General features: G+C 37.2%; 1 protein-coding gene across 1 annotated transcript in view; it reads right to left on the reverse strand.

Annotated features, from left to right (window-relative positions):
- The window catches only part of LOC126355386 (aminopeptidase N-like), a 159,450-nt gene that overhangs the window by 40,517 nt on the left and 94,200 nt on the right, over positions 1–24,733 (reverse strand). The window contains exon 11 of the mRNA XM_050005680.1: positions 17,489–17,653. Coding sequence (XP_049861637.1) covers positions 17,489–17,653 — 165 coding nt within the window. The remainder of the gene's footprint in view (positions 1–17,488; positions 17,654–24,733) is intronic.

Raw genomic sequence — 24,733 nt, forward strand, 5'->3', positions numbered from 1 at the left:
TATGTCTATATAAACAATGTGCTCATTTTGTCTGCATTTGATGAAGTTGTTTGAACACTTGCATGCATGAGGACTAATAGTGAACCCATCAAAAAGTATTTTTGGCATCAAGGAAGTCCAGTTTCTTGGCTATACAGTGAATACACATGGCATCTGGCCACTGAAAGACAAGGTGGAAACCATACATTTGTACTCATGACTAGTTACAATCTGGCAGTTGTGATATTATCTTGATGTAATAAATTTCTACCATCAACTTGGTCGTGTCCTGCATCAATATTAGCACCTTTGAATGAACTCTGGAATTGTGCATTTAGGGCAAATGATAGACTTCAGTGGATATGTGAGGCATACTCCACTTTCAATGCAATCAAAACAGCAATAGTGGATGCAGTTCCCTGTAGCAAACATGCCATTAGCATTAGTGGTTGAGGGACCGATGACCGTAGCAGTCTGGTCCCTTTAATCCCACAAAACAACCATTAGTGGTTGATGCTTCTGCTAACACAATTGGAGCAGACAATAAACCAGAGTTGGCAACCACTTTCTTTTTTTAACCAAAAGCTGTCACCTGCACAACAGAGTGGGTGATGTGTTATTGTGAGCTGTACACTACCTATGCTGTAGTAAAAAAAATTCAAGCATTCTTTGGAAGGCCACAATTCCAGTAACTTTGTAGACCACATGTCATTAATTTCTGCCTTCAGAGTGAAGCCAAGTAAGGCATCACCAAGTCAACTAAGTCATATTAATTACATTGGCAGTTTGCAACCAACATCATATATGTGCAAGGCAAAGTTAACATATGTGCTGACACACTCTCTCGGATTGAGGTGATGGACATAATTGAGCATTCATCACCACACATTAAGGCCATAGCTGCAGCTATTGATTTTGGTGCCATGGCATGGACTCAAGATGACAATGGGGAGCTACATATATTGTTTGTGCAACAAGCAGGTTTCCAACTACAAAAAGTGACAATACTACTAGTATTGTGAACAGCCCTCAAGTGTGACTTCCAAGCCACAGTGCAGAGTTGGTGTACAGCCAGTAATTACATCTGCCTGGAGAGTTCACCCATGGTATGGAAGATTAAACCATCACAGTGCCAGACTTTGCTACCAAGTTTCAATCTCACATACATCAGATTTGTCCAGTACATCCCCTTTGTCCAGTACATCCACGGGTACACAACAGATACTGCACTTTCGACTTTGCAGATTTAGCCAACAGTTCACATGTGGTATTATGAAATGATGTGGAACACAAGGCACTGCAACCCCCATATGAAGATCCATATGCAGTAATTAGTTGAAGTGACAACAATTTCAAGATCAGCATCTATTCCATACCTACCATGGATGCACCTGACTGTATCAAACTGGCATTTCAAGATTCACAGCGAACAGAAAAACATCTTGCATCAAGAAACTTGAAGGAGGGAGAGACAACAACTAAAGATTCCCTAACATGACAAACTACAGAGGAACCATGATGAACATTGGATGCTGCCACACAGGAAACATCAGCAGGTGCTACCACCCCACAGCTAGAAGAACACACTGATCCCATGGAGAAGTTCCCAGGTTACAAGTAATGTATGCTGATGTGATGTCAAATTTATTGAGATGTATTGCTGGTACTGGGAAGAGAAATTGTGTAGTGACTCCCACCACATACATTCTTCAGTACAGTGGTGTAGACTGTACAAGAGTTCCATGGCCCCATACTGCATTGTGTTTATTCTTTGTTTGTAATTATAGAGTTATTCCATGTTTTGCCTCGTTGACACTGAATGTCATCCAAACTGCATATGTCTGTGTAATTTATTTGTGTGTGGAGTGGTGTCCCTGAAAAAATTACTAAATATCATGCCGGTAATGTTGTCTCTGAACTTGTTGAGATAATCATTGCTTCATTTCCATTGGATTGCTTACAAGTAGAATTAGGCTGTGAACAGTAATAGTAGTTTATAAAAGGGTTGACAAGTTTGACAATAAAAACTTCAGACCACTGTCACTATCACCTGTATATTAACAAATAATTCAAAGAACAATGTATGATAAATTGCTAGACTTTCTAAACAAAAAGAAAGGTCTTTGAAATGCACAAAATGGTTTCAGAAATGACAAATCTAAGCAAGCAACTCTCTTGAATTTCCTAAAAGTCACTTACAAAACTTTTGAGGATAATGAACAAATTTATAAATTTTTTGGAACTTCTTCAAAGCTTTTGACCTCATAAATCATGATCTACTACCATTAAAACCATTTTGGTGTTTCCTATTATTTATCTGATAGGGAAGAAAGAGCAAAAATTTTTCAGGAAGGTGAAGTGTACCATTATGAATATAAAAAAGTAAATTATGGGGTGCTCCAAGGTTCAGTATGGGCCCCATTGATGTTTGGTTTTTTTAATTGACTATCTGCCACAACAGATTTCAACAGCAGATACTGTATTATTTGCTGATGATTTGAGCCACTTTATGAAAGGAAAGAATGATTATTAGCTGCAGCAGAAACAAAACAGTAGAAGTAGTAGAAAAATAGTTTAAAGATAACTGTTAATGATAAGAAAACTGTACAGATGAACTTCAACTACATCAAAAATAAAACTAAAACCAATGTAAATGTTACAACGGGAATAGCCATATTCAGCGAAAGAATCATACAAAATTTTCACGTTATGGGTGGATGTATATCAAATATGGGAAAAACTTGTATAAATGCTTAACAAAAGGTTATGCAAATTCTGGCACAAACTAAGAACGCTCAAATATTGTTGCAATGCTGAAACAGTGTTAAATGTTTATTATGCCCATGTTCGTAGTCTACTGAGGTATAGTATACTATTCTGGGAAAAATACCATTACTTCACAGCAGTCTTTTCAACTTTAAATGAAAGCAGTAAGATTAGCAAAATGTGTTGCTTGCAGAAAAACATGTAGATGTATTTTAAGAATTAAAAACCTGACCCCATTATTAATATTTATATTTGAAAGTACCTGTTTCATTGAGAGTTATCAGCAGATTTCAACTCTGAACAGTGAGATAAACAAGCATTAAGTAAGGATGACTTTCATAGGGATGTACACACAATGTCAGTATATCAGGGCTGTGGATTACAAAAAGCAAAATTTCTCTACAAAGCACTACTAAGTAAAATCCAAAGAACAACAAACTTAAATAATTTAAAAGAAAATTGAAAGATCTATTAATAATGAATATTTAGGAGAAAGCATGGATCAAATTCTAATGCAAGAAGAGCAGCAGAAATGATCCACAAGACTACCATCCCATTTCAGTAACATTCACTCATCATAGAATCTTAGAACTTATTCTGTGCTCAAACATAGTGAGGTGCTGGGGTTGGACAGAAATGTGGAAATACCACAAGAAATGCATGCTTGAACATAATGCAGTTGCTATTCAAGCTTGCAGGTTTTTCTGTTGTTTTTGACCATGAGCAAGTGTTAGTCATTGTCAGAACAGTGTTCTGTGTTCTTGTAAGAGCATTATGCTGAAGCTAAGTGAATTTGAACATACATGGGTAAATTGTTGGTGCTTGTATGGTTAATGATTAGTAACCAAGAGAGCCAAAGTGTTTGGTGTTTCAAGAGGCACTGTATTGAAGATTTATACTGCACACAGGAAAAGCACAGTAATGTCATCCATTAATTGAGAATGCAGATGAAAGTGTGTGTTGAGTGACCATGACAGACAGTCATTGAAGGGGACTGAGACAAAAAAGAAGATGATTATAGCTGCAAGAGTCACTGCAGAAATGAATGTTACACTCGCAAATCCTGCCAGCATCAAAACAACATGCAGGAAGCTCCATAAGCTGGGATTTGCAGGATGAGCAAGAATTCCAAAACCACTCATCATTTATACAAATGCATTTAACAGGGGAAAGTGGTGTCAGAGCTATAAAATCTGGCCTATGGAGCAATGGAGGAGTATCATTTGGTTGGATGAGTCTTGTTTCATGCTGTTTTCAACATCTTGTTGAATTGATGTCACAAGAGTGAAACACGGGCAGGGGTTTGGTATTCCATGGACCCCATGGTTACTCTGCAAGGTCTCATTTCTGCCAAAAATTATGTCCCTATTTTGACTGATCTCGTCAATTGTCTGGTACAATGATTGTTCCTCAATAGTGCTGCTGTGTTCAAGGACAACAGGCGTCCTATCCACACAGCTCGCATTGTCCATGACTGGTTTTGTGAGCATGAGGATGAATTTTCACATCTATTTTTCCACCACAGTCACCATATTTCGAAATGATTAAACCCCATCTTCATTGTCATTAATGAGCTACTACTATGCAAGAAGAAAGGTATAAGTTGCCCTTGACAACCGTACAGGACCTGTAATTATATATACTAACAAGGGGAGGCTACGACAATGGAATCACAGATTTACTTCAAATTTTGTACACCTTTAGTAGGCCATTAAAACAACATAATGTGCGAATAGTAAGATGCAATACTCTGGCAATTCTGAGAAAATTACAAGAGAAGTTTCACACATCTTTTATTTGGCTTATGTACTGTGCATTGGTGCTGGATGTTAGAGTTCATGGTGGTCAAGTCATTAGCCTTCGAGCTTTGTAAGACAAACATGTATGGGGCAGTGCTTTGACTCCTATTTGAACCTTCATTTTTGTAGTACAAGTGTAAATTCAATGATATTCAAAAAATTTGCACCTACACTATTTCTTCTTGCACCTTTCCCAATGTCTCACCTCTATGCAGTTAATTGCCAAATGGGGCCTGCCTTTGTGTCTGCAACTCTAAGCATCGAGGTGCAAAATAGTTCTGGTACCTTACCAGATTGCATCTACAAATGATTTCACAAATCATGACAGGCATACACTTTCAGGAAAACTCTATGTATTTCTTCCTTTATGTGTCAGTATTTATAAATATGTTTGTTCTAATAACTGAACTTAATTAAAAATAGTATGTATCAAATGACAAGAAATTCACTAAAACTTCATGCAAATACACATTTTTTTATTATTAAATTATCTCTCAGAGGTCATATAAATTAAATAATATGACCAGTGATGAAACAAATATATATATTAAACATTAAGTCTGAGCATGAGTCAAACTATCACCTCATGTACATGTGTTTTATGAGCACTAAACACTTGACCGCCATCAACTGTAGTGTTGAACACCTGTGCACAGATACATCACTTACATAATAGATGTGTAAAACTTCTCTTGCAATTTTCTCTAAATTTCCAGTGCAGTGCACATTACTACTGGCAAGTTACGCATTTTTAATGGCCTACTAAAGGTGTACAAAGTTTGAATAAATCTGTGATCAAGACATCATGGCCTCCTCTTGTAAGATAACTGGAAGCTCATTTGAATGCCAACAGTTTTCCTATTCTATAATAGATATGGTAATGTGTAATGTTTTGATGTTCCCATATTTTTGTCCACCCACTTTATCTCAAACAGAATGACATCATCAACACCAACCAACATGGATTCCAAAACTATCAGTAATCTGAAACCAAATTTACGCTTTCCACACATGACATCCTGAAAGCTATAGATCAAGCCAGTAAGGTAAATGCATTATTTCTTGATTTCTGAAAAGCTTTTGACGCAGTACTACTCCAGTGCCTGTTAATGAAAGTATGAACATTCAGGATATCAAACAATATTTGTAGAGCCATGTCTCTGCTATATCCTTTCTTTCAGGAGTGCTAGTTCTGCAAGGTTCGCAAGACAGCTTCTGTAAAGTTTGGAAGGTAGGAGACGAGGTACTGGCAGACGTAAAGCTGTGAGTACCGGCTGTGAGTCGTGCTTCGGTAGCTCAGTTGGTAGAGCACTTGCCCACGAAAGGCAAAGGTCCCGAGTTCGAGTCTCAGTCAGGCACAAAGTTTTAATCTGCCAGGAAGTTTCAAGTTTCAAACAATATTTGTGTCATGATCAAGAGTCCTGGTAGGAAGAATACAGCTTGTTATCTTGGTTGGAGACTCATTGACAGATGAAGTAGTAAATTCAATCATGTCCTAAGGAAGTGTGCTGGGGCCCTTGTTGTTAATGCTGTATATTAATGGCCAAGCAGACAATATTAATAGTGAACTCACACTTTTTGTAGATGATGTAGTTATCAATAATGAAGTACTGTCAGAATGCAGCTGTACAAATATTCAATTAGATCTTGATAAGATTTGAAAGTGGTTTGAAGACTGGCAACTTACTTTAAACATAAAGATACAAAAAACTGCACATTTCACAAAACATGAAAACAAAAGTTTTCTATGACTACACTATTATTGAGTCACAGATGGAACCAGTCATGAGCCGGCCAGTGTTGCCCAGTGGTTCTAGGCACTTCAGTCTGGAGCTGCGCGACCGCTATGGTCACAGGTTCGAAACCTGCCTCGGGCATGGATGTGTGTGGTGTCCTTAGGTTAGTTAGGTTTAAATAGTTCTAAGTTCTAGGGGACTGATGACCTCAGATGTTGAGTCCCGTAGTACTCAGAGTCATTTCAACCATTTTTGAACCAGTCATCTCACACAAATATCTGTTTGTAACAGTTTGTATGGATGTGAAACGTAATACCCACACAGATAGACCAGATGGTAGACCTTGGTTCAGTGGTAGAATGCTGGGAAAATGCAATGCATTTACAAAGGAAGTTATTTACAAACATTCATGCGACCCTTTCTAGGAACTTGGTCATATGTATGAGGCCCTTACCAAAGAGAACTAAAAGGGGATATTGAATCTGTATGCAGATTGGCAGCACAAATTGACTCAGGTTTCTTTGAGGCACAAATGAATATTACTCAGATGCTGTAAGACCTGAACTGACAGACACTTCAAAGTAGATGCCAACTATCTCATGAAAGCCTACTTACAAAGTTTCAAGAAGATTAGGCTATTAAGTAAGGATTTAGATACATATTACATCTTCCTACCTATCTCTCCCAATGGATTAGATGAATTACACCACACACAGTGACATTTAAGCACTCATTGTTCCTACACTCCATACGCAAATGGAATCAGAAAAATACAGGGGGACATACCCTACACCACGCACTTCACATTGACTTGTAGAGTACAGATATTGATGTAGACATGGACAAGTACTCCCAGTGGGACATCTGCAGCACATTTCTCAAAATCAGTTGTGCAGTATCTCAGTGAAACCTATCCTGGTGGTTTGATCAACCATAACAATCCAGAATGAATTTTCACTCTGCAACAGAGTGTGTGCTCATTTGAAACTTCCTGGGAAATTGAATCTGTGTGCCAAACAGGGACTCAAGTCTGTAAACTTTGTCCATGAAGGCAAAGGTTCCAGGTTTGAGCCCCTTTTGTTACATTTCCTTGAAGCTTGTCTGACGTTTCTCAAACACTGGAGCAGGTTAAACAACAGTCTAGAAACAAGGGAAGAGTAGCTTACACTTTTGAAATGGACATGCTTGCAGTAAAGATAAAATTGAGTCTCAATCAGCAAAACAACATCTGCATGCATAAACAGCAAATCCTACTGAATGAAGTGATGGATGTTTTGAACATTGTTAGTAAAAGAATTTGATGATAAAACATGACAAGTGATTGTCTAATAATTTACTGATTTAAGCACAATTATTGTTCTTGATAGTTTTAAAGAAGTTGTCTCAGAAACCATACATTTACATACATTTACATGATATTTTCCACACAGAATGGTTAATGGTTTAGTCACTTTCCTCTCAAAACACTCATTATTTCTTGGCAACTTGTGTGTAGCTGGAATATTGATATTTGATATATTGTGTTGTACTGTTCCCTATCAGGTTTTGCCTGGGCCAGAGGAATTAATCATGAGATTTGTGGCAAGAGGGAAAAGTCATTTGAAGACAAGTTACAGACCCCGTTTTCCATCCAGGGCCATTATCAAGGATTTTTTTAAGCATTTAAAAGTCAGGATATAGTTTCAAAAATATGTTGGTCATTTATCACTCTTCAGATTGACGCAGAAATAATATTCCTTCTAGTGACCAGTATACCAAGTGAGAGAATATAACAGTTAGAAGGTGTAGCAATTTCTGTTTGTAAAATTTTGTTGACTGAAGATTGAAAGGAGTGCAGAAAGTAAAGAAGCAAGGTCTACCACAGCTTACAGACTGCTACAGGAAGAAAAGTAGTGTGAAGGGGTCAGGCTGCATCTCCTGGGCACAGAGTAGCCTCTATCCTGCCACTTCCTGTTTGGTGCCAAGAATTCATCCTCATTGTGGATAGTGAGCTTCCTTTTTCGCAAAGTTGGCATAGGTAGTACACACAAAAGACCAAAAATTGCTTCATCACTCACTCTAAAACATGGAGCCTGAACACGGCACAATGAAATGAAATATGGTATTCAACAACAACGGCTAATACAATGATTTTGCACATGTCATTGTTTCATTTCTAAAATTAGCACTGACACAACTTATTAGCAGCCTAAAGTTTCTCACCTTATAGATTCTTACTGAAGCAGAACAAGTAGGTGAAAAAATACTGGGAGATTTCCACAGTTAAGAAAAAGCTAACATATTGTAAAGCATGTGAAAGCAATTCTGATAACAACATTGCAATATCTGTCCCACAGAAACCAGAGCCAAAAGCTACAATTGAATTGTAAAATATGAAAAGTTTCTTTCAGGAAACTTGTCAATTATGTTCAGGTAATGAATATGATTTGGTGGTGTTGGCATTAGATTCATCTGTTCTGTCAGCATACATAATTTTTAGATTGCAGAATGGGAGAACACATTCAGCAATTGGAAATGAAACAAAGAACACAACAGTCAAGAATAGCAATTATTATTAACTGTGTGTGTATGATGTATTATCTAATAACAAACAATCCTTAATAACAGTCTGCTTGCATAACATAAATCAGATGGATAGATTACTACTCACCAAATAGAAGAGACAGTAAGTCACAGACAGGCACAATGAAAAGACTGTTATATGCTCAGGCTTTTGGCCAAAAGATCTTCTTTCAAACTGGTAAAGCAAAACTTACACATACATAACCCGTGCCTCTAGCGACTGTGGCCAGACTGTGAGCTGCAACTGCATCCGATGGGAGCAGCAGTGTGTTGTGGGTGGTGGGGAGAGGGAGGGATAGGACGACAGAAGGGGGGGGGGGGAGGGGCGGGAGAGCTGATTGTGGGAGTGTGCAGGGATATGATGGGGACACAGTAGGGATGATAGGTGCAGTTTGGAGGTTTGGGGGGAAAAGGGGGAAAGGGAAAATGATAGATGTAGAGAAATCAAGAAAGATTAGTGGATGCATTGGTGAAACTGATGGCTGTGTAGTTCTGAGTTAGAGAAGGGAAGGGGATGGTAGGGTTACAGGAACATAGGATATACTGCAGGGAGAGTTACCACATGTGCATTTCAGAAATGATGATGGTGTTGGGAAGGATCAGATGGCATAGGCTGTGAAGCTCTCATTGAAGTAAAGCACAATATGTTCAGCAGCATGTTCAGTAACTGGGTGGTCCAGCTGGTTTTTGGCCACAATTTGTCAGTGGTCATTCATGTGGACAGACAGCATCTAAGTTCTCATGCCCATACAGAAAGCAGCACACTGGTTACAGCTTGTTTGTAGATTACACAACTGCTTTCACAGGTAGCTCTGTCCTTAGTGAGTTAGGAGATGCCTGTGACTGGACTGGAATAAATGGTGGTGAGGGGATAAATGGGACACGTCTTGCAGCTAAGTTTATTTCTAGGGATATGAACCATAAGGCATGGTGTTGGGAGCAGGGGTGGGATAGGGACTGACAAGGATATTGAATAGATAATGCAGGTGACAGTATACCACTGCGTGAGGGGTGGGAAGGATAGTGGGCAGGGTGTTTCTCATTTCAGGGCATCGCAAGAGTTATTTGAAACACTGGTTGAGAATGTGATCCAGTTGCTCCAGTCATGGGTGATACTAAGTCATGAGGGAGTGCTGTTTTGTGGCCAGATGGTGGGTATGTGGGAGGCAGTAGGTGACTGGAGAAACAACATATGGGACATCTGTTTGTGTACAAGGTAGGGAGAGTGATGTTGGTCTGTGAAAGGCTCAGTGAACCTTGTTTATGCAGTAATACTGTGACATATGCTACACTGTTTTTCACAATTACATGATTCATCTATCTCAGCACCTCTAGTTTCCCATTCTGCCCATATAATGATTTGTTCATGACAAGTTCAGAATTTTTTCAAGCACAGTCTGTTTATCCATGGAGCTGGCTTGGTTAACAGATTCTAACTAAGTCATCCAAATGAAACATAACTGATTCATTTTCATCAAACAAGAGAAGAAAATAGAACATTGACTTAAAATTATCAAAAATTCAATGCAAAAATTAAAATTCATAGCCTCATTCTGCCAACAGCTTTGAAGAGGGCGGAGGAGCGGATAGAGGTTCAGGACACTCTCTTGTCCTAGGGGTGGAAAATTGCCCCTAAAGGCGGAAGAATCAGCAATGATCAATGACATGAGGATGCAGAAGGCAATGGAAACCACTGCATTAAAGACACGTAACATGTATCCACAGGACATGTGGCCTGTAGTTGAAGAAGTGTCATGATGATCTCTCCATTGGCAAAAGATTCCGGAATAGTCCCCCATTCGGATCTCCGGGAGGGGACTGCCAAGGGGGAGGTTACCATGAGAAAAAGATTGAATAATCAATGAAAGGATAATGTTCTACAAGTTGGAGCGTGGAATGTCAGAAGATTGAACGTGGTAGGGAAACTAGAAAATCTGAAAAGGGAAATGCAAAGGCTCAATCTAGATATAGTAGGGGTAAGTGAAGTGAAGTGGAAGGAAGACAAGGATTTCTGGTCACATGAGTATCGGGTAATATCAACAGCAGCTGAAAATGGTATAACAGGTGTAGGATTCATTATGAACAGGAAGGTAGGGCAGAGGGTGTGTTACTGTGAACAGTTCAGTGACCGGGTTGTTCTAATCAGAATCAACAGCAGACCAACACCGACAACGATAGTTCAGGTATACAAGCCGACGTCACAAGCTGAAGATGAACAGATAGAGAAAGTGTATGAGGATATTGAAAGGGTAGCACAGTATGTAAAGGGGGGCGAAAATCTAATAGTCATGGGCGACTGGAATGCAGCTGTAGGGGAAGGGGTAGAAGAAAACATTACAGGAGAATATGGGCTTGGGACAAGGAATGAAAGAGGAGAAAGACTAATTGAGTTCTGTAACAGGTTTCAGCTAGTAATAGAGAATACCCTGTTCAAGAATCACAAGAGAAGGAGGTATACTTGGAAAAGGCCGGGAAATATGGGAAGATTTCAATTAGATTACATCATGGTCAGACACAGATTCCGAAATCAGATACTGGATTGTAAGGCGTACCCAGGAGCAGATATAGACTCAGATCACAATATAGTAGTGATGAAGAGTAGGCTGAAGTTCAAGGCATTAGTCAGGAAGAATCAATATGCAAAGAAGTGGGTTACGGAAGTTCTAAGGAATGACGAGATTCGTTTGAAGTTCTTTAACGCTATAGATATAGCAATAAGGAATAGCGCAGTAGGCAGCACAGTTGAAGAGGAATGGACATCTCTAAAACGGGCCATGACAGAAGTTGGGAAGGAAAACATAGGTACAAAGAAGGTAGCTGCAAAGAAACCATGGGTAACAGAAGAAATACTTCAGTTGATTGATGAAAGGAGGAAGTACAAACATGTTCTGGGAAAATCAGGAATACAGAAATACAAGTCGCTGAGGAATGAAATAAATAGGAAGTGCAGGGAAGCTAAGACGAAATGGCTGCAGGAAAAATGTGAAGACATTGAAAAAGATATGATTGTCGGAAGGACAAACTCAGCATACAGGAAAGTCAAAACAACCTTTGGTGACATTAAAGGCAATGGTGGTAACATTAAGAGTTTAACGGGAATTCCACTGTTAAATGCAGAGGAGAGAGCAGATAGGTGGAAAGAATATATTGAAAGCCTCTACGAGGGTGAAGATTTGTCTGATGTGATAGAAGAAGAAACAGGAGTTGATTTAGAAGAGATAGGGGATCCAGTATTAGAATCGGAATTTAAAAGAGCTTTGGAGGACTTACGGTCAAATAAGGCAGAAGGGATGGATAAAATTCCATCAGAATTTCTAAAATCATTAGTGGAAGTGGCAACAAAGCGACTATCACGTTGGTGTGTAGAATATATGAGTCTGGCGACATACCATCTGACTTTTGGAAAAGCATCATCCACACAATTCTGAAGACGGCAAGAGCTGACAAGTGCGAGAATTATCGCACAATCAGCTTAACAGCTCATGCATTGAAGCTGCTTACAAGAATAATATGCAGAAGAATGGAAAAGAAAATTGATAATGCACTAGGTGACAATCAGTTTGGCTTTAGGAAAAGTAAAGGCACGAGTGAGGCAATTTTGACGTTATGGCTAATAATGGAAGCAAGGCTAAAGAAAAATTAAGACATGTTCATAGGATTTGTCAACCTGGAAAAAGCGTTCGACAATATAAAATGGTGCAAGCTGTTTGAGATTCTGAAGAAAGTAGGGGTAAGCTATAGGGAGAGATGGGTCATATATAATATGTACAACAACCAAGTGGGAATAATAAGTGTGGACGATCAAGAACGAAGTGCTCATATTAAGAAGGGTGTTAAGACAAGGCTGTAGCCTTTCGCCCCTACTTTTCAATCTGTACATCAAGGAAACAATGATGGAAATAAAAGAAAGGTTCAGGAGTGGATTTAAAATACAAGGTGAAAGGATATCAATGATACGATTCGCTGATGACATTGCTATCCTGAGTGAAAGTGAAGAAGAATTAAATGATCTGCTGAATGGAATGAACAGTCTAATGAGTACACAGTATGGTTTGAGAGTAAATCAGAGAAAGACGAAGGTAATGAGAAGTAGTAGAAATGAGAACAGTGAGAAACTTAACATCAGGATCGACGGTCACGAAGTTAAGGAATTCTGCTACCTAGGCAGTAAAATAACTAACGACGGAAAGAGCAAGGAGGACTTCAAAAGCAGACTCGCTATGGCAAAAAAGACATTTCTGGCCAAGAGAAGTCTACTAATATCAAATACCGGCCTTAATTTTAGGAAGAAATTTCTCAGGATGTACATCTGGAGTACAGCATTGTACGGTAGTGAAACATGGACTGTGGGAAAACCAGAACAGAAGAGAATCGAAGCATTTGAGATGTGGTGCTATAGACGAATGCTGAAAATTAGTGGACTGATAAGGTAAGGAATGAGGAGGTTCTACGCAGAATCAGAGAGGAAAGGAATATGTGGAAAACACTGATAAGGAGAAGGGACAGGATGATAGGACATCTGCTAAGACATGAGGGAATGACTTCCATGGTACTAGAAGGAGCTGTAGAGGGCAAAAACTGTAGAGGAAGACAGAGACTGGAATACGTCAAGCAAATAATTGAGGACGTAGGTTGCAAGTGCTACTCTGAGATGAAGAGGTTAGCACAGGAAAGGAATTTGTGGCGGGCCACATCAAACCAGTCAGTAGACTGATGACCAAAAAAAAAAAAAATTGTCAAACAAGTTTGTTCTAATGGAATTAACAGCAGAACAAGTATAAAAGGTAAAGACAAAATTCTGGAAGCTGAGAAAATGCTCAGGCTTTGAATTCAAATATAATTTGTTGACATCATGACATTATTGCTCAGATGCAAACAATGTTAAAACTATGATATGATAATTAAATAAGAGTGAAAAATTCTCTTGTTGACCAAAACATAGTGTGCTCTCAAGCTAAGATGATTTTTGAGAGACTGAAAGAAGAAAATGGGGAGGCAGACAAAGATGAAGTGTTTAAAGTTAATAATGGTTGATTTAGCCAATTCAGAGGTCATTGTAATTGGTGTAGCATCCCAGAAAGTGGAGAAGCAGCAAGTGGTCTAGCAGGGAAATTCAAGGCAGTGAAAGAATCAGGTGGCTGTACCAGCCAAACCATGTTCAGTGTAGTTGAAGTTGGTCTGTTCTGGAAGAGGATGTCTAAAAAAACTTTTTTTGTGCTTGAAGAGAGAACCTTTCCTGGCTTTAAAGTGGCTGAAGATTGACTGACAGTGAATGCCGGTGCAAATGCATCAGATAATTGTAAATTAAAACTTATCACTAAGGAAATCCAAGAGCTTTAAAAATATATTTAAAGCTGAGTTGCCTGTGATCTGGAAGTTGAATGACAAAGCTTGGGAGGCAGTTTTCCTTTTTGAGGACTGATTTGACCATTTCTTCATACCTGAGGTTGAACATTATTGCCAATTAATACAAATCCCGTTGAAAGTAATGCTATTAATTGAGGATACACTGTGTCATCCTCCAGTTACTCCAATTATTTATGACTCATGTGTGAAAGTTGTATTTTGCCACCCAATACAATGAGCCTGCTTTAACGAATGGACTAGGGAATCAACAATACGAGAGAAGGGAAGTTGCTACTCATGACATAGCAGAGATGCTGCGCCGTGATAGGCACAATAAAAAGATTCACACAAACATAGCTTTTGGCCATTAAGGCCTTTGTCAGCAGTAGACACACATGCACACACACACTCATGCAAGTGCAACTTGCACACACTTCTGCAGTCTCAGAGAGCTGTAGTGTAGTTTCAGCTCTCTGAGACTGCAGATGAGTGTGCAAGTTGCACTTGCATGTGTGTGTGTGTGTGTGTGTGTGTGTGGGTGGGTGGGTGGGTGGGGGGGGGGGGGGGGGGGTTGGTGGGTAGCAACGTCCCTTCTCCTGTATTGTTACATTCCATCCTGGATTTTCCATTGTTGGACTAGGGAATCATTAAGAAATGTCCATCTGAGCATTCTCATAGAACTAAGAGACAAAACAATGTGCTCTCTGCAAAAGATTTTCAGTGTTTCAGATTCCTTGCGAATCATTGCATAATTATGCAATGAAATTTCTCATAAAAGCTTTGTCCATTTTTTTACCACTGAAACCCAGGGGGAATCAGCACAGACCTGATTAGAATGATAAAGTGATTCAAGAAGTATTTGATCTTGCCAGATAATTCAATCTAGAGGGAGATGAGGATGAAATTCAAGAACTGTTGGTTTCACAAAATTGAGAACTGACAATCAATGAGCTTATAGAAATGCATGAGCAAGAGCAAAACATTGAGCAATCTGGTTCTTCAGACTCAATTCAGTCAGAAGATCAAAGATGGTTGCAAAATTGACACAAGGTCTCAGTTCAATTGAAAATGGTCTACAAATTATAAAAAAATCGACTCCAATGAAATGTAGATTTCTGCTAAAAAGGGGAACGATTTATTAATGTGCTTTGAGGAAAGAAGAAAAAAAAGAAGAAAAATTATTTGTTGGATGACGTTGTTAAATTTTATGAAGTCTTCTATGTCACAATGATTTCAGTTTACATTATTGCAGTGCATAATACTGTACCGATAAATAATTTGTTTTTGCTGAGCATTGTAATAAATTTGATTTATACCATTATTGCTCTGTCCCATCTGCCATGTATTTATAGATTGACTGCTTGTCACTGCAGATATGACAACCATGGGTAGCTAGTCTCTATGGAACAGACTTCTTGTTATGGAATGGGAGGCAGATGTTGAAGTGGAGGTATTGCTGGTGTCTGGTAGGTTTGATATGGAGTGAGGTACTGATGTAATCATCCTTGAGAATGGGGGGTCAGGATTGAGGAAGGTAGCATGTTAGGTTAAGAAGGATAAACTGAAGTGAATGGGGGAGAAGGTGTTGAGTTTCTGGGGGAATATACATGGGGTGTTCTCATCCTTGGTCCAGGTCACTCTGACCTCAGCAGACACAGACAGTGGTCATGTGTGTGTGTTTGCATGTATAGACTTGTATTATTGTAATTACACTTAAAATATCTGTGGATAAACATGGATCACTATGTTCACAGTAAGATGAAATTCAGAACAGGACTTCAGTTATTCAATTACCCCATTTGGTTTTATTTTACTTTGCCTCAGAAAAGGGAACTGAGATTATTTTCTGTAATTTAATCAAAACAGACATAAGAACTCCTTACCTATTGCAAAAAATTAAATATAAAAGCTTTTGACAGTGGAATAAAAGTCATAATGTGACACAATTCATTACAGGAAACTTAATTAATTTCAAAAGAAAATGAACCTTCTAGAGGTTTTAGATTATGATCCTTCTAGAGGTTTTAGATTATGATCCTTCTAGAGGTTTTAGATTATGAAGTCATCATCTCATAAGTATTAGTGAATGGTATGCAATGAATGATATGTTATTATACCTCTGAGACTGGCCATAGTTGAAGTTGTTAGAGCAGAGGTCACAACACCAGTAATTTACCTCTGATTCTCTGCTTGAAGTAGGTAGCTAATAAACATAATACATAATACTCCCTAATATTAAATGTGGTAGTCACACAGAAATGCAATGAATTAGCCATCAGAATTTACACTGAATCAACTGAAGGTTCTTGGTGAATCATTATAAATTAACTAAATTAGTAATGTACTTGTAACCCAAAACCCAGGTTGAGAAGTAACCTTTGTTATATTGATTAAATAATTCTATCAGTAAAGAATGACTATTGACTAACTATGACTAACTATGGCATATGTATCATATTATACTAATAAATGAATTCCGTCATTCCTGAAACAAATTCAGTTTATGGAGAGAGTGAATTTAGTTTCACGAGAAAATACATTGCAGTGTGCAAGGAATTAATACAAGAGATTTGTGGTTTTGGACGTTGAGTTCCTGGGAAATGTAGCACATGAGCTGTTGGATAAGAATGAGAGAGGGAACTGACTCTTACTGTGGTTGGATAATCATCCTGACATTTGCCTGAAAAAATTCAGGGAAATCACGAGAAACTTAAGATGGTGGGAGGGAAATTTTGAACTTCAAAATGCTGGTATCAACCATCAAATTGAGTAGCAAAATAACAAAAAATCTTATTAAAGGTGGTAAGACTGCTATTTCGAATTCAGAAGTACCATGATTTCACTGTATACATTTGAGCCCATAATGATATCTGATTTAGCATGCTATTGCTTTCTGCTGGTGTCTGGATGTTTTCTGCTACAGTGGTACAAATGTAAAAAGAAAGAAGTATTCATTCAAGTAAAGTGAGCATTAAAAATATTGTTTAAAGAAGTTAACTGCACTTCTTTCCAAGGCCTCTTTAAAGATTTGGAATTCTAACTCTCACTTTTCAGTGCAATTACTTTCTGATGGTACTTGTTGCTGGTAATAAATATTAATTTTAAATAAGGTGCAGTTAAGGTAACCATGACACAAAACACAGAATCAGTCTGTGTGTATACTTTTCTGTTCTAGAGTTCAGATTGGAGTTCTGTATTTTGGTGGGAAGGTGTTCCAGTGAACCCACCTCTGAACAAATGACCTGACAATCAAGTTAAGATCAAAGATCCTTATCACTTAGATGAGATTGGCGTCCTCACCTGATAGATGTACTATTAGATTGGCATGAGAGTGCACTTGAAATTTCATTCATCTCAGAGATGACATTGGTGTTTTGGTACTGCTCCTGCAGGAAGTTGTATGCCTCATCACCACCTTGACGCACACCTTCACAGTACACAACACTTTTCATGTCCGGGTCAACCCTGAAAAAACAGCAATGTTGTTCGTAATAGATGCACTCAAGTGAGTCACAATATTAGTACATTAGTAGCTTACTCATTCACTAATGCATACAAAATTACAAACGAAAAAAGTGACCAACAAAGTAGATGAGATAATTAGCTGTGAAAAACAGCATACTGGACTAGAATGAGGATGGAAAATAGTAGGTATAAAATGCAGCTACCAGCAAGCATTTCATGTGCAGCTTCATTTTATGTGTACTATCAGCCAATTTCCGAATTAATGTCTAGCACACCTTACTTATTTTGATGAAAATAAAATAAAAACGAATTTAATAAACAAAAATAACTGAAAACATCAGTAAAAATATATTTAACCACAAATAAAATTAATTTACAAAATTCAGAAAATGATAAATTGTAGCTGAATATGAAAATAAATGAAAATCAGTAAATTAAATTTTTTTAAGTCAATCAAAAAGCCTGCATATGAAGAACAAATAAAATTTCTGGAGAACAAATATTAACATTTTTCATTTTTGTTTTTTATTTTTTTATTATTTTAATACATCTAATAAATGTTTTCCTTATAAATTATAACAAATAAAAATATGACTAATAATTGGGACAAATTTAAAACTGACAAAAATATTTTTAAGAAACTAAGGGCGAAAAATTTTAAATGTAAGATTTTTGTGTTTTAAACCGTTTTCAACTACAGAATATTTGAGAAGTAAAACACAAAAACAGGCTTTTGATTATATGAAAGAATATGGTCATGAATTTATTTTTACTTATAAAGAAAATATTATAGCTAACCAGGAAGAAACAGAAAAGTCAAATTCTCTCTTTCTCATTACTATAAAACATTTTTGGATCATCTGTTATTACATCTTAACTGTGATGATTACGATTTACTCAAAACATGTAGTGATTGCAGAACGAGATTTTCAGTCTGCAGCAGAGTGTGTGCTGCTGTTAAAGTACCTGGCAGATTAAAACTATGTGCCAGGCTGAGACTCGAACTCAGTAGAGCATTTGCCCACGAAAGGCAACGGTCCCAAGGTCGACTCTCGGTCTGGCACACAGTTTTAATCTATCAGGAAGTTTCATATCAGCGCACACTCCACTGCAGAGTGAAAATATCATTCTGGAAACATCCCCTCGGCTGTGGATAAGCCATGGCTCTGCAGTATCCTTTCTTTCAGGAGCGCTAGTGCTGCAAGGTTTGCAGGATAGCTTCTGTAAAGTTTGGAAGGTAGGAGATGAGGTACTGGCAGAAGCAAAGCTGTGACAACGGGGCGTGAGTCGTGCTTGGGTAGCTATAATGGTAGAGCACTTGCCCGTGAAAGTCATACGTCCCAAGTTTGAGTCTCAGTTCGGCACACAGTTTTAATCTGCCAGGAAGTTTCGTATAGTGATTATTGTAATTTGCCAAATATAATAAAATGTTATATAGTAGTTTTTGTATTATTCTTTGAAGTTTTTAGAAAAATAAATATAAAAATTTAATATAATTTTTTAAGGTTTAACGCCGATGTTTTTTAATGTTTGTGCTTTGTTTAATTTTCGTTTGACCGTTTGTTAACCTTCATTTGAGCCTCGTTAAACTTTGTTTGTCTCCAAGATGCCCTTAGATGAACTCTATGAACAGCTGTGTGTGATAAAAAGTAAATGGGTATCTGCCATTCCTACAACAATTTTTCGTTGGCAGTGTGAGAAACATCGAAATCTAATCCATCTGGTAGAGTTTCTATAACATTGACACAAAAATACAGATTTAACTGTTATTTTTACTTCAAGTTCTAGTGCTGCAGATGTTATTCTTAGATGAACTGATAAAAATAATGCTGGTGTCGAAATAAAAGACACATTACCAGTTGAAGCTAAAACTGTTTTTGAAAATGTAGAAGTTAGAGTGGCTCTTGTTAAATTTGATCCTGATTATGAACTAGAATGAGCACAACAAATATTTAAATATATATTTTATTTTTAGAAGTTTCTCAAAATATAAGTATAAAAATTAGAGAAGTTTTTTTTAATTTTCCTTTTATAGTCTGTATTGAATATCGTAAGCTACTCTTTTTACCATAAGAAACTATACAAACTGAAGTATCACTCAGGTTTTTATCATTAAAATAGCGTCTAATTTCATATTCTTCTGTATTTCTGTTGAGTTGTCCTAGACTTGTTATTTGGCAAGCAAATTAATTGTAGATTTTTACTCTAGAATTAGAATTTACCCATCTTCTGGTGTTGTTGTTGTTAACTGTTAATAACTTCTTCTTTATATGGTCGTTGCATACAAAAATTATAATTATTTGTTAAACAGTCATTCAATTTTTCTAATATAAATGGAAGCTGAAAATGAAATGCGCTAGAAATAAAGTGTGTACTACAAATAAAAAATATTCTATACAAGAAATACTTGGAAATAAAACAGAATCACCAAACAGAACACTTCAATAATAATAATTTATTACAAATTTAGCAGATATTATATACACAAAAGTAGAAAATGTATCAGAAAAATGATAACAAGTTGCAGAACCATTTTGTGACAGTATTATGAGCGTAAAAATAACAAATTTTTATAGACTGTGAAGGAGAACAGGAAAATTGAAACTTTCTTGTAAACAAAGAAGGTTATGGAATTTTATTTAGTTTATTAATTTTAATTAGTTCCTTAAGACTTTGATTTTCTAAATTTCATTTGGCTAGACATGACATTAGAGCAAAAATTTCTATTTTCTTTCGCTAATTTAGAAGCAAATGTTTCCTTTAATCTTTTGTGTCGACAGTTTAAAAAATCTACCTTTTAATATATTTGGCGAATTACAATGATCCCAAGTTTTTAGTAAATCATAATTATCTTAATAAAGTTGTAATAATAAAGATCACAGTTTTCATGATAATTAACAAATTTTTTCAGTGAAAAGACAGAGAATTTGATTCGTATATTTCTTCCCAAATATCTATAACACTTTGTTTACAAGTAAAAATAGATTCATAACCATATTATTTCATATAACAATACCTTCGCTACATTTTTTTACTCCTTAAATATTCTATATTAAAGATGGTTTAAAATAATTTTTATTAATATTACCTTTAATTTTTTCTCTTTTGGTTTATTAAAAATGCTTTTATCAAATTTAAATTTGTACAATACAGCAGTCATGTATTTATTTATTATAATTTCTGAAATAAAACATTAATGTAAAAATATAATAATAAAAAGTAAAAATAAAAATAAAGATTAGTAAAAAACAGAAAAAATAATAAATCTAAAATTTATTCTCAAAAAATTTTAATTCTTTTTGTGCCCAGAGATTTTGATTCAGTTAATAATTTTTAATTAATTGATTTTCATTTATTTTCATATTCACCTAAAATTTATGATTTTTCTGATTTTTAAACTATTTTTATATTTGGTGAAAATTGTACTTTTATTGTTCTTTTTATTTATTTTTATTTACGAAATTCGTTTTTTTTCCTTTTTTCATTGAATTGAATATGAGATGCTGGATGTTGATTTGGATTTCAGCTGATAGAGATATAAAATGGGGCTGTACACAAAATGTGTGTTGGTAGCCCCATTTTATATCAACTAAAATTGATGATGGCCTTTCCAAATCAATTCTCCCTGTTTCCATTAAAACAGTTTAGAGAAACTGTATACAATTTAGATTTGGATGACCCAACAAACTTTTAAACCATGCTGTCCTTGAGTATGAGTTAGTGCTCTTACCACTATGCCAAGTTTCTGAGTCTGAAAAGGATCTGTGGTGAAGATGATAAACTGCTATCAGCATTCATGATTCTGTGGTAGTAGTTATGTCACTTATTCTTATGTCACTGCATACTTGAGCATTCCTATGACTTTTTCAATTAGATTGTAGTGCATATTTTCTAAACCTATACTGCTGGAGTTTCATAGTACTAAGCAGCTAATCTGGTTTTATTATGTACATTAACTACAATGTAGGGGAATGTCGAGGCATACATTTAGGTCTAATATCCTGTCACTTTGTGGGTGAATATGCTATTGTCCAGACTATCCTTGGGATACACTTTCCAATCGGAATTTAAAACGTCGTTCCTATTCACTTCGGATCTGACACCATTCATAAGTGAGACTAGTTTTTGGAAATTTCCATGGGCTACATTAACTTTTCTTTCTCCAAGCTGCCATGATGAATGCAATCTCCTATAATGAATGAGGCTGATATTTATCTCTCTGCGTAATAAGAACATAATTTATCAGACATTTGGATGGGTTTCTCTACCTTAATACACCCACATGTACACGAAGCATGTACTCCTCTACCTTTGTAGTCATTTCCAATGACTGTGCGAGATGGCACTGTGGTTAGCACACTGGACTCGTATTTGGGAGGACAATGGTTCAAACCACCGTCTGAACATCCTGATTTAGGTTTCCCTATTTCCCTAAATCGCTTCAGGCAAATGCTGGGGTGGTTCCTTTGAAAGAGCACAGCTGACTTCCTTCCCCATCCCTAATCCGTTGGGACATTTGACCTCAATGTTTGGTACACTCCCCCAAGTCAATCAACTGATCATTCTTACATGTAGTTTTCACCTACTTATTATGCAGGGTCCTACAAATCCCAACCCCATAGTGTAGATTGAGGAATCCTTATTGAGAACCATCACAGTATTGTATGAGCCTCTGAATCAGTTCCTTCACATGGCGCCAAATCAAAGAAACGTGATTGGTCCTGGGCACAATGCAGTGAAATGTTAACTCATATTCCACTTCATGTGTGGGGCTAAGTGTCTTGATCACTTTGGTCAGCTGCAATGTAGCTTCCAAAGACAATCTCTGAACCCAGGCAGCAGGTGTCGATCCTGCTGATATAAGCAATGGTTTGCAGCCAGCTACACCCAGTGCCCTTAGTAGTTGGTGGCAGAGTATCCTGTACATTGTGGATGAGAAACCCCAGTAAGCATACTGACTGGACACTAACCTTACATCCTTACCTCCTTGCTATTTCCTTAAGACACTCAGTTACCAGTCTATTATTGAAACTTCCAATGAACAACAAACCCACTTGTCACTCCTATTCCCGAAAGGTGACGAGTAGCATGCTGACTAAAATGAGCAAGATCTCAAAAATGTTTTTAAGGACTAAGGAGATCAGTCAGTATTCACTTTCACCTTCCGGCCAGAGATTTGCGATCCTGTAACTGATCGTCGTTGCACTATCAGATAACTATAATTCGTGCCACGTCAGCAATATCTGAAGGTGCTGCAACAGTATTGCTCCTACATTCGTCGTAGGTGCCTCATGCCATCGCAGTATGAGGTATCTACCTACATCCTGTCGACTGTGCCCAACACAACTTCCAAATGTTTCTGGTCAGTTAAAAATTCGCCCTAAATCCATACATAATAGGCGTTTTCAATATTATATAGAACAATGAATATACTATTAATCCAAGCATTTGCTAGAAGCAGTCTACGTACTGCTACTAAGCTCCTCCTAACCTTCACCTCACTAAGCCTTGTTTACACGATGACATTGGGTTGCTCCACTCGTTGCGTGGAATGAGTTGCTCGCAAATGGTTTCATATTTGACTGTAGACATTGCGAACCCAGTATACACAACAGTTTCATCGTTTTGTGGGTTCCTGCGTCGTGTCTGAAATGAAAGTTTTGGCAGCCACACTCACAACGAGTTGTAATGGAGTTAAAGCTTGTTGCATGGAATCGCTGCATAAGAAAAAAAATAAGAAACGTCTTTCGATTCGTGACTGGATAAAGAAAAGACGTCAGCTCGGTTGCTGAGCATCCTTGCTGAAATTATTTATAATAGGAGACCCAAGAAGTTCTTTTAATTATCTTAGAATGTCACCAGAACTGTTCACGTTTCTTCCAAATAGTTAATTATGCGATAAGGAATAAAGGTAGTGTATTGCGTAAAGCACTGTCGCAACAACTGAAATTACATGTCATATTGCGTGCATTACAATCGAGAACACTGGGCATGCTATAAGATACGGTTTTAGTTGGTGATGACGCTATTTCATTAACACCAACAATTATTAACATTAACTGTAATAATTATTAACGTTATCAACAATACAAATTTCGAAGCAGGCCGCATTAAGAAGAGAATTGTTTGCAAACTACTCTCTTGAAGACAGATCTCTACAGTGGCAATATTTCAAAATTCTAACATACGTGAATGGGGAGCACTGCAGCCACGTTTTAAATAGATGAATATCGAATAAAGAATGCAGCTTCTTGAATTTGTATAGCCTTCCCTCCTGTCAACAATAATCCTTAATAAAAAAATTGGCCAACTCGAACGATGGGATTTTAGTCTTGTAGACGAGAGCATTTCCACAGCTAGAATTACACTTGCTTTTATTTTTCGTTATTCATCTGTATATGATCTGCTAACTCAATAAATTTTCCCCTGCAGCTCAGCTATTGTGAAACCATCTATGTTAATGATCGAAACATGACAGTCTCAGTGGCAGCAATATGTTGCTTATTTTTGTAATCAGCATCAGTGAAATCCCAAACACCAATGCAAAGCATAGATATCCAAAAATCGAACATTATTCTCCGTTCCACACTTCATATTTCAGTTTATCTACGCGCTACGAACACATAACCTCAATATTCATGTAACTAGTGTCGCCAGAGTTCGAATACACCGAAAGTGTTTAGATTCACCATCGAGTTGCGCAAACGCGCGGCGAGCATGCGCAGTGGCCGGTAGCGCAGTTGCCTGCAACCTAGTGTCGTCGTGTAAACTAGGCTTAAAGCTATACAAACGCTCGCAGAATAAATAATCATCTACCAGTAAACCTCGTCCTCACAACAGAAGGCAAACATCTTGTGGCATCTGATTGCAGATTCGTAACCAAACTAGTCAAATGATGCCTTCCAAAAGGAGAAACACTGGGCGTTAACTACTTGTTGGTGATGAGTTTGTAAGGAATTGAGCGTCTTCAAAATGGGACCATCGTCCTAGAGAATTCTACGGAATATTCCCTAGAATCTACAGCTGCTCCTATCGTCTTTTGCTCTTCCAATCATGGATGCAAAGTGTTTCTTGTAGAAA

This window comes from Schistocerca gregaria, chromosome 3, assembly GCF_023897955.1.
Source record: "Schistocerca gregaria isolate iqSchGreg1 chromosome 3, iqSchGreg1.2, whole genome shotgun sequence".
In the NCBI taxonomy this organism is placed as follows: domain Eukaryota; kingdom Metazoa; phylum Arthropoda; class Insecta; order Orthoptera; family Acrididae; genus Schistocerca; species Schistocerca gregaria.